Source organism: Arachis ipaensis, chromosome B5 (assembly GCF_059453495.1).
Source record: "Arachis ipaensis isolate K30076 ecotype BB chromosome B5, ASM5945349v1, whole genome shotgun sequence".
NCBI classification, from domain to species: Eukaryota; Viridiplantae; Streptophyta; class Magnoliopsida; order Fabales; family Fabaceae; genus Arachis; species Arachis ipaensis.
This window is the reverse complement of record NC_142440.1, coordinates 123,461,192-123,476,874: the sequence shown is the minus strand read 5'-3', so window position 1 is coordinate 123,476,874 and position 15,683 is coordinate 123,461,192. Positions and strand designations below refer to the sequence as shown.

Genomic DNA, 15,683 nt, shown 5'->3' with positions numbered 1-15,683 from the left:
CAATATTATCATTAAATAACCATGAAATCAAATTCTAATTCCTATTCTACTCTAACCAACATATATAATTAATTAAGCTATAAAATAAATCTAATTCTCATTAAGAGATAACTAAGTTATCTCTATTTTTTATTATCATACTAATTATCATTATGATTAACATAAACTAACTATATATATAATTAATATTTATTTACAGTTTTGCACACAATATATTATAATACTACCATTAAATCAATATATACAACACTAAGATATAATATTATCATTTTTCTATTGTCACCGTAAAAAATTAAAAAAAATTACTTACATAATTAAATTGACTAAGATAGTTAACAATATAAAGTTCAAGATGATCAATTTCTTTAATTTTTAGTCTCTTAGACATTGTTGTTTGTTGTTTTTGGCTGAGCTTCAAGTTTGGTTTTCTGTTTGAGAGTATGAATGTAGTGTGAGAATGTTAAGTGAAGGGAGTGAGAGTGAGACGGAGAGGGATACAAGGGAGAGAAGAAGAGAGTTTCGCACCACACACTTACCACTAGGGCTGGCAATGGGTAGGGTATGGTAGGGTTTAGACTCTACCCTAACCCTACCCGCGGGTTGTAAATTTTCTTAAAACTCTACCTTACTCTATCCGCGGGTTGAGAATCTCTCAACCCTAACCCTACCCACACGTTAAAATTCTAAATCCTATCCTACCCGACCCTATCCGCTGAAACAAAAAAAAAATTCAAATAAATATAAAATTCAACCATTTTAAATTTCATACATATTAATAAAATAGAAAATAAAAAACTAAGTTCAAATTAAAACTAAAAACAATACAATCTTAAAGAAATTCAACATAAAATTACAAATAATATGATCATCAACTAGCTTAGTGATTATTTCAAGTTTTTATAAGAAGAAAATTGTGAGTACAAGACTCATTTTCTTCACTATATATATAACTTTTACATATATATTATATAATATATTAAGGGTGCAGGTAGGATAGGGTAGGGTATACTCTAAACCCGTACCTTACTCTACCCGCAGGCAAATTTGCACCCTACCCTACCCTACCCGCAGCGGGTAGGGTAGACAACCCTACCCGAACGAGTTAGTTCGGGTTGGGTACCCGCGAATAGGGTATATATTGCCAGCCCTACTTACCACACGCATGCGCGATGCATATCTGCACCTTAACAAATCTAAGGCTCATATTTGCACAACAAATCCTAAGCGTCCGATTTTATTAATTTCAAATCTGGTCATCTAATTTGTGATGGACCACAAATCTGAGACTCAGATTTACAATGAACATTCTAATCCGTTTGATCGCTAACAATAAAATTATGGTTGTTCGATTTCTACACGCATGCCCATTCCAACCATAAATCCAAGTCTCCAATTTTCTTGAAAAATTGGCCTTCCAATTTCATGTTAAGAAAAATTAACTCTCTGGTTTGTTCGAAAGTGACCTCCACAACTAGGTGAAACACACATACTTTCAATAATGATGCAAAGCACAACAATTTCTTTAATATTAAAATTGAAAAGTGTAAATTATGCTACAAGATATGACACACCATTTGAATTTGCGCACTGATGATGAATCAGAATAAAAATATTCTAACCCAGTAAATATAGTGTCATGCTACGGTGTGGACTACTTTTTTTCTCCTCGAGTGAGGAACAAGCGTGGTTCAAGCTGAGCTTGACACTTGTTGGGACAACTACTGAAATTTTGCCGTTACTTCTGGTTTTTGTACCTACAACAGATGTCATAGTATTTCTCTTCTTTTTAGATGGATGATTAATGATAATAATTTTTTTACTTAGAATTTAATAATATTTTTTAAAAATATCATTTAAAAGATTCTTTTATTGTTCTGAGTTATTGGACTAGCACCTTAAAAGATTGTTAGGCTCTTTTTGGGGTGTAGTAAGACAATGCATTAGGGTAATAATAATAATAATAATAATAATAATAATAATAATAATAATAATAATAATAATAATAATAATAATAATAATAATACTTTATTTTGTCGAGAATACTCCAATATGAATTTGAATAGGAAACAATTATAATACTTCAATATTTTTTATAAAAAAATATTTTTAAAAAATTAAATAAAATAATTATAATACTTTGTTTCACCAAAAAATGTATAATATAGTGATTATGTTAAAAAACTTAAAAGCCAATAATTGAAAAAAAAGTTTATTAAAAAATTATTTTATAAACTTAATATCATTACATATTTAAAAAAAAATCATTCTGCAATTTTGACATCAGTTGAATAATAGTTGCGACATCTTTAATTATTTTTCTAAAGGCAAAGGCTATTTATTACTCACTGAAAAATAACAATTGTTTTCAAATAGATGAGAAAAGAAATAGGGGGTCTCCCAACGTGTCACTTACAATAGTGACAAAACCAAATAAAACAAACGAAAGGGTAAAGTAGCTAAAGAAACAATTAAACCAAAGAAAGAAAGAGTAAAGTTGCTAGTAAGGAAAGCAAACAAGGACCCATGTGAGACCCGCTTCGAGGAGTTTAGCAGCAAGTTTGTTCGATTGGTGGACCATATCTGCAGCCGGTATCACTTCCTTCTCAAAGGCGTACTGATTCTGCGCTTTCTAGCAATTCCATAGAAAACGGCAAAGAGAGCTCGAAACTGGCGACCGTCTGTACCCAAGGATGAGTTTGAAATCATGTTTTGCCACCACTCCTTGAAGGTAACTACATTATACTGCCAATGGCCTCTCTTAATCGAACTTAAGCTCCAAATCGCAGTACAGAATGGGCATTAGAAAAGACAATGCTGGATGGATTCTTTACTAGTCAAGCATCTCGGACAAATGGGTAAAGTGTTACAAAATCTGTTATGTACAATTTTATCACCGAGAGTTTTTTATTGAGACACTTTCACAAAAAAAATCTTCACCTTATGAGGTATTTTTAATGTCCATGACTCTCTCAAACTTTGTGATTCTGAAGATACTGGGGACAATGAGAACTTGGAGTGATAGAATGAATAGGCTATTTTGTACGCGTCGCTTGGCAATTTTTCTTCCACGCGTACGCACCATGTACACGTACGTGTCGCCATGCGACCTCAATTCCACGTGTGCGCATCGTTGAATGCATTCCAAATCCTTGATTTTCCATGATTTCTCTACTTTGAATGCTTTTCTCTTCATTCCTTTGATCCATTCCTAACCTTTTCAATCCTGAAATCACTAGCAAACACATCAAGGTATCTAGTGGAATCAAAATCAACCAATTAAGGGCCTAAAAAGTATGTTTTTACACTTAAGCACAATTTAGGAAGAAATCATGAAACCATGCTATTTCATTGGATAAATGTGGAAAAAGTGAATAAAATCTACCTAAATTAAGCACAAAATGTACCATGAAATAGTGGTGCATCAATATAACCCAACTTTCTTTTTTTTGCTCCATCTCAATCCAATGCGGTAGCAAGAGCCATTGTCCAGAATCACCTTGACATGGTTGTGTCTGCTAGGAAATGCACTCTCAGCAAATCTAAGGGGAATGATCTTGCAATTGAGGACGACAGAAAATCGAAAAATTTAAACAACTTGTTAGGAATTTTTGGATAAGGTTTAGTAATGCATGAAAGTAAAAAAGTTTAGGATGATTACCACGGAACTGTTGTCAACCTAGTTGGAAGTGAGAAGCTTAAGGTAACGATAAACATGAGGTCCTTGAATGTTTGAGTTGGGGCCACCAGTGGTTAATGGTGTAGCGTATTGGTTCAGTTCGACCTTTCCGGTAGGGTGAGTTTGTAGTTTAGTAATGGAACAAACATGATTAGCAGTACCATTGCAGTATGGGGATACCTGTTGGGAAACTTGGGTTGGATCCTGGCCAAATTGGTTGTATTTGTTAGGCATGGTATGTAACGTGCTGGCAGCGGAGTGGTTCAGGTCTTTCTGAAGAAAAGTTTTAGACAGCGGAGTAGCACTGAGGAAACCATCCTATCCCTGGAAGCCTGTGAGCTGAAGATCTTGCTTGTAGACAGTTTTCATCTCGAAGGTGTTCCCAGTGGAGGCAAGGGAAGGTATTGTGGTAATGGGATTATGAAGAGTTTTTTGTACAAAGCTATTTTGCAAATTAACTTCTAGAAATGGCATATCTGCATAGTTGGAATGAACCAAATCTGAAGGAGTCGAAACTGGTGGCATTTGTTGGGCAGAAAGGTGATTGGTTGGTGGCTTATTTTTGTGCAAAAGATTAGAAGTTGGATATGAGAATTCTTTTCGCATCATGAAGCTGTCTTTGACCTTTATAACAACGAATATGTCCTCCCCAACGTACAGTAACTTCATCCAGCTACCATGGCCGAGCCCGTAACATGTGACCAAATTATGAAATCCATGGAGTATGTAGCCAGTAGAAACCTTCTGCTCAATGATAGCTCAATTTGATTGTCATTCATGTCTATTACAATAATCCTATCTCGAAGAAGTTCCCTATACTTCCTATAAAATAGGGAGGGTAACTCATGTGTAACCTGAAATTAGAGATTAACATAATCATAAGTTTTTTGTTTTTCAAAAAACAAAGAGAAAATATATATGAATCTTTTGGAAGCTATTTATGATTCAGGGGTGAATAAATAAGACTTACAGCTTCGGGATCCACATGAAGATAAAATATACGATCCTCGTCAAAGTTCGCAGGAATGAGCCTACTCTCTTCCATGGTTGGTAATAGTAGAGGTAGAAATATGTATGGAACTGTTGTGATAGTTAGCTTATGACTATTCCACTGGCTCTGACAAAGTAACCAGCAATGTCTGGCCAGGCTTAAAAAATGTAGGTATGGTGTTTGAATAGGATAGTTATAAATATATATTAGCTTTCCAAAGAAGAAGACAGGTACATGAAGCCACTTTACATATTTTATCTTGGAATAGTGTGAACAAATGTAGATAAAGCACCGTTTATAGAAAGGAGAGATCATGCACAAAGGACAGTTGTGCTCTGATGGAGTACGGTAAAAAATATTGAATAGGAATTCAATAGGGATATAGGGAAGTAATAATTTCAAATAGATCAAATAAATCAAATAAATATATCAATAAAGGATGTGCCACACATCATTCCCTGATGCCAGTTGCCAGAAAAGTAAATTTGTGTAATTTTAGTGAACAATAAATTTTAGCTTCTATATTGAATTAGAAATTAAAAATTTGGAAATGAAAAAAATGTACATAAGGGTATATAAGAGCTCATATCCTATACTTGGGCCTCCTGTCTAGAGTGCTAGTTCATTTATTGACATGCAGAAAATTTGTTTCATATACATGCTTTAGTCACTGTTATACTAATTGGTAATTTAAATAAGGGGAATGCTAGAGGGACAATGACTTTGTTGAACAATATGAACAACTACAAATCAAATAAAAACATACTACACCTCCAAATTAACCCTCTAAATTTTAATATTAAAATAACCATCCGTACACTAGTAAAATGAACATCCGATATATCTATTATTTACATTGTTTAATATTTTCATTGTTTACCTATACTTTTCCTTTAAATAAACTATACAATTCTAAAGACAACCGCATAAGGAATGTATATTATAAAATGATAAAAAAAAGTGACATCTTTTTTAATGGATATGAAAATGATAAAAAAATACATGGGCACATCTTCCATGCATTGAATCATTATCCAAATTATTTATTATAAGTATTAGGTTATATACTAATTTAGATTTAGAGAGTAGGATGCAATTATTAAACAAACACATTACGATTGGATTAAAGGAACCAAACATAAGAAGCAAGCACATATCATACATATTGCTTTTGCTCCACATACATAATTAGCATTACATGCACACAATTACTCGCATGGTTTGATTGCATTAGACCATGCGTTATTGGATGACATAGCTAAAGGGAAAAAAAAGCAACGACATCATTTCATTAAAGGACACAACACAAAACCATAATTATACGCAACATTGATACTGGGAAATATACTATGATACTTGAGCTTGATCAGTAGTCCACCATATATTTTGCTTGAGAATCTATCCAGACTAATCTTGGTAGACTTTATCAACTCTGAGAATGCCATCTTCGAGATTTCTACACTTCAATGATGATCCATTAGCAGAGTCTGGATAAAGATCAATGAGTTGCTTAGACCATCCACCACTAATAATGTTTCTCTTGGGGGTCGAGAAAGCATCGTTAGAGTTGTCCACCAAAGTCTCAACAGAAGGAGAACTCGTGCCCTGCATTTTAACTATTTTTTAACTAAATATCACCCCTTAATGCTCAAATTAACGATTTTCACCATTTGATAGTTACCTTTGACGTGTCGGTGGAAGCAGTTTGCAAGCTCAACAGTTCTGAGTGTTCCATTGCAAGGTTTGGCTGCACCAAGTCAGACGTATAAATAGGAATATCACAAAGGTTTAGCATAATCAGAGAAGTCATCAAATAAGTAACCTGGTATATATCATGCTTTCCTAAAAATTTTGTTATAAGAGATATCTCATCCATCAGCTTCATCACAATGACCTTGCAAGGCTAGAAAGAATTTAGATCTTCCATCTTGACAGAAACCTTGAAAAGGAATTTCTTACCCTTAAAGGAATTGAGCTCTGTCGGGTATTCCTCATTTACTCCACCTTGATTTTGGTTTATAGGTTAATTAAAGAATTGTATAACAATATTTGTAAAAAATATAAAAGGAATAGCATGTGTTTATATATACATAACTCTGTATGCATGTTTTAAACATTACCCTGGTTAGATGTGCAAGCCTCAGGTCAGAGGCAGAGATTCCAAGAAATTTGGTCGCTTCCTTGTCATAAAGAAGGAATGCAGCCGTATCAATATCATCAGCAACCTTCATATTAATGCTATACCTATAAAGGATAAGGTGTTACAAAAGATACATGGATATTGCATAAAGTTGTTGAATAAGAGCTTGAACAAAGGGTTGACTTGTATACCTAGGTGTGTGAGTGGTTGGATAGGTGGCACACTTGGCACAATAGTAGGAATCCTTAGCCTCCCTTAGTGAATGAAAGTAATGCTTACAACTTTTGTACCACCAACCGTTCTTGGGGTCAATTGCAATTACAGTTCCAATTGTCACAAAGCTCCCATTCTTAAGAATAAACAACAATCAAACTCATCGCATAGTTGGATTTGCAAAATAAATACCATAGTAGTTTATCAATGGATGCCTTGAGTTCAGAAATGGGTTTGTAAATGGAGTTGTTGATGAGATCATCCTCCATAGAGTACGCTGGCTCTGTAGCAATTTGGGATAGTTGGTTTGCATGTGGAACCGCAGCCATGATGACGCTTAAATTTTTGACATTGTACATGAATTTCATTAATCTGTTCTAGTGTATGAGTCTCAAATTGATTCAAACGACACGGTTAGATGTATTACCTCTTGCGAAAATCCTTAACCTCTTGGAAGTCCACATTGATGTAGAGAATTGAATTATGATTGGTATTTGATATGCCCATTGCATCTGTGCCAATTAAGATATATAGAAATAACTACACAATGACAGAATCAGAACATGCTTATTGTCTAATTTTCAAAGCAATTACATGAAGTGCAAATGTCCCACCCTAATAAGAGCAATTGAATTGCAAACCTTTAAAGAGGTTGAACTTAGTGATGTTGGCTGCTCTTCCATGTGATTGACCAACTTAGTTGCAAAATCCTCCCAAAATGTGCACCTAATCTTGCCTTTTCCCTTGTTTTAAAAGTATGAAGGGAAGATACGTAAAGCACACATGAACAAAACAAATCCCACATGAGATACACTTGGAGAGTGGGTAATGAAGTGAGTAACAACTTTACTAAGAAAATATATAACACTAACTTCATGTCATCAAGCTCGAGAACAATGTAGTTGCACTTCTTGCCATTCTTAGTAAATTGAATTATGTCACCCTTGCCAGTAAATAGACCAATAACATCTGAAACAAAATAATATATAACAATTAATCACTAATAAATAGACATTAATGAATATATGTTTCAGCTTTGATTAAGCTAATTGGAAGATTGGGATTGATTTTCGTCATACCTATAAGATGCGACTGAGCATTTGTGTGGTTCAGTATTAGATCATTAGGAACAAAACGAAACACATTCCCCGGAAATAATGGATTATGTACCATCTGAAGTTGAGTATCCCTCTTGAAATATATCCTACATGCATGATTAGTGGCCTTGTATTTCTGGTCATTCAAGGAAGTTAGGAAGTTGACAAGTTACATACGATATAAATTTTTCCTCTGATAACTCATCTTTAAATAGCCTCCTCTAAGTGTAACACCCTAACTACCAAAGCTCACACTTCCGGCTGCGCGACTCTGATAGTTCGGACATTACGACGACTTTTATATTATTTAATACTAAAATATGAGCCTGTTTAAAACTTTAAATCGCAATACCGATCCAAAAATACTTTCATCTGATATAATACATCCATAAATACCATACAACTCACAAAACTCATAAAGAGTACATCCATATATATACGTACATATATATAAGTAATATTACAAACATAATCCAATACAATCCCTATCCCTCTTACAGATTATATCAAGATAAAGGCGAGGGTACAAGAATAATAATCTAAAGCAATACAGAGCATCTCAACAACAACTAGATAAACTCTTCATAACTTCTGCGCCCGTATCCTGAAAGGGGAAAAATGTAGGGAGGGTGAGAACATCATCCTCGAAAGGGTTCTCAGTAGAGGGTTTTTGGGAATTACTGTAATAGGATACGTGAAGATAATCGCACCAGTGATTAATAACCGTCTTATGCCTCTTTTCAAAAACAACGATTTACAGTAAAAGTAAGGTCGGAAATCTTTTCTGAAAGAGGAACCATTCAATGCTCAAAAACTCAAAGCCTTTCAAAACGGTTTATCTATGCAGAACCAAAATAGCCTTTCATAATTTTATTCCATACCAGAAACACAAAACCGAAATCAACCATCAATTCATCTCTTTCCAACCACGGCCCTAGGCCCAAACAATCCAACCACGGCCTTAGGCCCAAACAATCCAACCCTCAACCAAATAACCACAATCCAACAGAGTTCCAGTTGCAAACACAGATAGGAGGATGCAAGCACAAACAAACAGTTATTGCAAGTAGAACAATTAGCAATTAATCACATAGGCAAACTAAGTACAATATGCACACCCAAACAATGTCACATAGATGCATATGATGCATGCCTGTCCCTAGCGGCTGATGATATCATCTGTCGGTTATAGAGCCAACCCGACAAGTCCTGGTAGCTAACCATTGGACTGTCCCTCTGTCGTGCATCCCCAACTCGAGTTATACTCATCATAAACTTGATCATAATCATGATCCATATCCATCACCCTCACTGGTGAATATTTATCCATCACCATCACTGGTGAATATTTATGGGGGCGAGCTCATCCGGGCCTTTCACAGTGCCCGGCCACACTTACGACATTGGGTTAACAGAGCTTCGAGTCTCAACCTGGAGCACATGGTGGCTAGCCATTGCTACTACCCAGGGAAACCCTCATCTCCAATAGTGGAAGTGCAAAAATCAAAATTATCAATAATTCAGCATATACATGCATTCATTCTCATCCATGGATCAACATCCATCTCAGCCATCCGGCTTACGGTTCAGTCCAGAACCAGCCAATATTGATAATCACACACAGCCATTCCGGCTCACGGTTCAATCCAGAACCAGTCAATATTCATAATCATACATAGCCATTCCGGCTCATAATAAAACAGCACTTCCACCATTCAAAATCATCAGATTTATGAAATCAGCATTTAAGCCATAAATCATTTTCTCAATTCATTTCACTTTGAAATCAAGTTTCAACTCTTTTCAGCCTTGGCTTTAAAGATCTCATTTCTCAAATCATCTCAAGCTCGTAAGCCACTTTTACTCAAGGTAAATTCCCCTTTTAAAACAATGCCACTCTCGGCATCCTCTTTCCAAAACTTTCATAATCATGGCAAGTTAAAAGCCTCTTTGAGATATTCAAAATCACCCATCCAACAATGGGATTTTATAACAAAAGTTTCTCGGCAGAGTCCCAAGTCTTTAGGGGAGAATAACATAACTCATTTCGCCAAATTCATTTAAAATCATTAAAACATTGGCTTTCCGATTTGAGTAATAAAATAGGATCTAAGCCAAACTGAGTCACGTAATCATTTACTTCTTTCAAAGCCGTTTCCTTTACTTAGGCAAAACCAGCTTCAACCCCCATGATAAATTCTAAAGCATTTCAACTGTTCAAAATTGTTTTAGTCTTACAAAAGTTCAGAGTTCAAAGAGTACTTAAAACCTTTCTCAAAACATTTCAAAATAAAACTTGTCAATAGACATTCAGGTTCTTTCAAAGTCATTGAAACTCCTTTAATTGAAACCCCCAAGTCAAATCCAAAGGCATAAACCCTTTCCGCATTCAAACAGCTTTAAAACACAAGTTTCATCTAAATAACGTTCTCTTGAAAGAGATACAATGCCTTTCTTAAGAAGCAAGACTAAATCACAATTCCCTCTTTACTAACTCATTTCGAAAGCATGAATCATCCTTTTCTTGATAATTCAAATAAAATAGCAGAAGTCTTTAACTCATCATTTTTCCAAACAACCTTTCAATAAAGACTCGGATTTTATAGAAATTCCGGTAGCATCTCCACTAAAACTTGGACTTTGCCACCCAGTTCGGGTCCCAACAAAACCATTCCACAATCCTTTTCCAACCGCCCAAAATCCAAAATCAATTCAAAATTAAACTAAATCCAACAGTCGCCTCATTGGCATATCTCAAAGAAACCGTTTCAAAATCACACCAATATCAACCGAATTAACTCATTTCCAAAGCTTTAAAGAATCAGTTCAGCGATAAGTCATTTATCAAAACCAAATCAATTAAAGCAACCCAGGCTGAATTTCAAGAGTATTCTATCTTTCACATCATCAAAATAATTGACTCAATTCAAACCAATCCTCAACGGATTAAACTCATTTCAAATCTTTAAAGAATCAACTTCAAACATTACATTTCACAAGCCACACAATAATTCAGCCAAACCAACATCCATAGTCATTCGAGTCAATTAAATAGTACATAAGGCAGATACAATCACCAAATACACAATATCTCACATCAGTACCCATATGTAATAATTCCAATAATAAACTATAGTTTTTGGAAAGCGCCCCTACCTCAAAACGCAATTCCATAACCCAAACGTCTCACAGAGTCCTTTCTGCCTCAGTCCGAAATCAACAACCAAAACCTCAGCTCCCAGCCACTTTCGCAATAACCATAGCAACACTATTCGCAATATATAATAATCAGGACTCGATCCCACGTTACCAAAACTCATTCATTAATCAAACACATACGAATACTAACGCGAGACTTTTTGAAACATAAACACTCACTGAATTAACAAAACGAAGCAGCCGCAGTTCCATATCAACCCAGCAGCGGCTCCATCAGTAACCCCAAGTGACAATCGCGAGCAAAAGTCCCGGTGACGGCAACTGTTACAATCACATGGCGTTAATAACCTTTCCGGAATTCCGAAAGAGCAGAAACCGAACTCAAAACTCTTACCGGCGGTGGAACACAGTGGCAGCAGGGTCTCAAGTGGCAGAAGCTCAGCCCAGAGCTCCGGCGGTGATCCCGGAAGCCACATAACCACTCCCGGTGGCCCAAAGCACGGTGACTCAGCCTGTTCCTCTTCCTGTAGCAATTTCCGCAACAACATCACAAGCCCAAAGAGCAGGGAGTGACAGAGCTCAGTCACGGTGAAGCAGGGCGGTACAACGGCGGCCACGCACAACCCCTCAAACGGCAGTGACGCGGACACAGCTCCTCTTCTCCGTGCTCATCGGCGACGCGTGAAGTACAAAGGCAGCGTCTTTCCTTTCTCAGCGGACCAGAACAACAGAGACAGAAGGGTTCATCTTGCTCCTCTCTCGCTGTTGGCAAGGATGATGACTACACGAGCTTCAGTGGTGGTTCCCGGCGACCTATCATCTGCGGCGGCGCTGGGCAGAGACGGCAACGATGCAAGTGGCGGTGACGGGCTTGGATGACGACGGTGACTTCGCAGAAGAGACTAGGTGCGGCAGATCCAGGCCATCACCCCTCTCTCACTCGCGAACCCTCTCTCCCCGTGCTTCAACTTCGACGGCGGCGCCAGGTGAACCAGCGGCGGCGACGATAGCACAGACGGCCGAGGCAGCGCGACGAAGCTGGCTCCATGGTGCTGCAGCTCAGGGACGGTGACTCGCAATGAGGACAGGCGACAGCCTTCCCAGTGCCACTGACGCAGATTCCTTTCTCTTCCTCTCTTTCTGCTCCTGTGTCTTTCTTTCATGGAAGGGAAAGGGGGAACCGTGTATGTTTGGCTGCTGGGACAGGGAGGGAGCAACAGGTAACCGGGTAGGGTTTTAGGGTTACGGTTTTTGAGTAAAATTAGGATTAGGGGTAATTTGGCAATTTCACATAAAATTGAGAATAATATAGTACTTGAAATCCAATTTTAAATCCAACACTAATTGCATATAGAAAATACTATTTGCTCACCAATTTTGCAAATTATTTTCAATAAAATATCCAAATCAAATAATTAGGAGTAATATAATTAAATCCTTTATTTCCTCAAAACAGTAGTATTAATATTTAAAATATTACTTATCTAATCCAAATCATGTAAAACCCCTCTTATTTCATAACTACCAAAATTATAATCTGAATATAGAAAATAACCCAATAATTATAAAATTGGATAATAATCATAACTCGTCTCAAATCCAATAAATCAAAACTTGCCTTAATTATTTTTAATAAAATGATTTCCGAAATTAAGGCTACAGAAACACTGAATTTGAAATTAGCTAATGATAGCCCTTTTTCAAAGGTCTTGGGTCTTACACTAAGCATTCCTGATAGTGCACTGAATTCGATCACCCTGGAAACAAAGCTTGGTATTAAATTGATATCAAACTTATACATGAAAAAAAATTATATTCCTAACAAATTAATCAATAAAGTTAGTTAAATCAACAAGTGCTAGCTCATAGTTGTTAGTTCACCACGTGATCCATGACCACCAATTCTAAAGTTGGATTCACGTATTTTTGCTCAGTAGGAGACAATGACCATATTTTCATGACCCTCGCTTTAATCCTCAATATTAAGTGGTCTGAAGATCCCTCAATATCCTTGAGGTTGTTGTACGTGGTTGTCATTTGTAACCAATATATGTGGAGCTGTAAAGAGTTTTTACTTGAACTCTCACTGGAGCGATGCTGGAGTATTCATATGAGTGATGAATTTATAGCAACACGTAACCCATAGTGGTGGTGGGAGGTGCCTGATGTTGTAGATGCTAGTGACATGGTAGTTGTTTATGTACACGCAAAATAGCAACCTTTCAAAAAGTCACTACATTGACCACAATACATAAGGTTATGAACAACAGTACAATCTCCTCAGTTATATTTTCAAAACACCATTTTATTGGCCCGAAACATATAGGACACATGACATGATTCAGACTTGAGGAAATTATAAACAGTGTGATTAACTATTAATTTAAAAAATTATGAATATAAAATCAATATTGCACTAAGATATAGATGTGATCGTCATTGCTATAAACAAATAAACAAATACACTAAATACATAGCATGTATATTGTATATATTGTATATAGTATATATAACTAATCTAATGTAAATCTAAATCTATATCTAATATCTAAATCTATATAATTTCAGTAGTGGCAGTAAATTAACTCCTTTGTAATTATAGACATAATTATTAAAATCCTAATTATTATTATTATAACTGTATTTATTATTGTAATATTGTACATTATATATAATTGAGCTAATCTAATCTAAATCTATACAATATCAGTAATTATAGTAAATTATTTCTATTGTGATTATATATATTATAATATAGTATAATATAATATAGGTTTTATTATTCTATTGGTCTCTATAGTTTTGTAAAATTTTTAACTTAGGTCTCTGTACTTTTTTTCTTTTAATTGAGTTCTTACACCAATTTTTTTTAATTGGGTCTCTGCACTTTTTTTTTCTTTTATTTGGGTACCGGCACCTATTTTTTTTAGTTGGATCCCTATAAAATTAAGCCAATTATTACCAAAAATGACCTAATTGAAAAAAATTGGTGTAGGAACCTAATTAAAAGGAAAAAAAATATAAAGACCTAACTGAAAATTTCGCAAAACTATAGAGACCAACATAAATAATTAAACCTATAATATATAATATATAATATAATAATTAAAATCTTAATTATTAGAGTAAACACCCAATCCGGTCCTTGTCCATTTTCACGAAGGACAAAGCGATCCCTGTCTAAAAAAAAGGGACACTTCGACCCTCAACCTTTTTATTTTGGGACAATATGATCCCTCTGTTTAAAAAATTATTTAAATAATAACAAAAATTGATTTTGTGGGGGTTTTATTTGTATTTTGTAGGGGGTTTTAAACCTCCACAAACTATTAACAAGTTTGTTTTTGAAAAATTCCTTCACTAATGGTGGTTAAGTGAAGAAAAACTATCGATGAAAATGATGCCGCAAAAAAAAGTAATTGTAGTACAAATACCTTTTAAAAGAAAAAAAAAATATCGAATAAGAAATGAAAAAAGAGAACTTTAATGTTGATAATATTGGTATTGGTGATGATGACAGTAGAGCAGATAATGATGATGATAAAGCAATAAAAATAATAGAAGTAGGAGCAATAATAATGAGGATGAAGAAGGTAGTATGTAGTAATGATGATAATAATTGGTTATATTATTGGAAATAATTTTGTAGAGGTTTAAAACCTCCCACAAAATATAAATAAAACCCCCACAAAACCAATTTTTATTATTATTTAAATAGTTTTTTAAACAGAGGAATCATATTGTCCCAAAATAAAAAGGTTGAGGGTCGAAGTGTCCCTTTTTTTTGGACAGAGATCGCTTTGTCCTTCGTGAAAATGGACGAGGACCAGATTGGGTGTTTACTCTAATTATTATTATAATTGTAGTTATTATAATAATATAGTAATAGTAACTACCTATATCTACATCTATGTACATCTACATGTACATGTATATAATAATATAATAATATAATCTATATAATAGAATAGCACTATTGGATTTAACCAAACCGCATCACTACTTCCATAATAATAATAATAATAATAATAATAATAATGACAAAAAAATAGTACAGAAAATATAGCAAAGCATTCACACCCTAATTTTTTCTAATATCAATTAATTAATTAATAATAATAATCAAATGATAATAAAATAGCAAACCTTTTTTAAGGATAGTCATTGCAGTCAGAGAGAGAATGAGAGGTGGAGAGAGAGGGGTGGAAAACACCGGGAGGGGTAGCACTAGGTTTTTGAATAGAGATCCTAGGGTTTGGAATCGAGAAGAGTATCATCGTTTGGAAAATGAGTCATTTACTATTTTTGTAAAACACCTTCCTGAAGATGTATCAAAAAAGGAGCTATATCAGTTGTTCAATTGGACTGGACGCATAAATGATATCTATTTATCTCGGAAATTGAAAA

The 15,683-nt window shown here is 35.0% G+C and overlaps 1 protein-coding gene across 1 annotated transcript; it reads right to left on the bottom strand.

Annotated features, from left to right (window-relative positions):
- Positions 1-6,074: 6,074 nt before the first annotated feature.
- Positions 6,075-6,898, bottom strand: LOC107643845 (uncharacterized). The gene is made up of 3 exons (XM_088487665.1): positions 6,788-6,898; positions 6,349-6,570; positions 6,075-6,272 (listed from the first exon to the last, which is right to left on the bottom strand). Exons 1-3 carry the CDS (start codon positions 6,896-6,898, stop codon positions 6,075-6,077), a joined length of 531 nt encoding a protein of 176 aa, XP_088343791.1.
- Between the last annotated feature and the right edge of the window lie 8,785 nt (positions 6,899-15,683).

Coding starts and splice junctions, on each gene's coding strand:
- LOC107643845 (XM_088487665.1), bottom strand. CDS start 6,898: ATGAAGGTTGCTGATGATATTGATACGGCTGCATTCCTTCTTTATGAC. Junction 6,571..6,787: donor GGCTTGCACATCTAACCAGG/GTAATGTTTAAA, acceptor AATTCTTTCTAG/CCTTGCAAGGTCATTGTGAT. Junction 6,273..6,348: donor CTTCCACCGACACGTCAAAG/GTAACTATCAAA, acceptor GTTAAAATGCAG/GGCACGAGTTCTCCTTCTGT.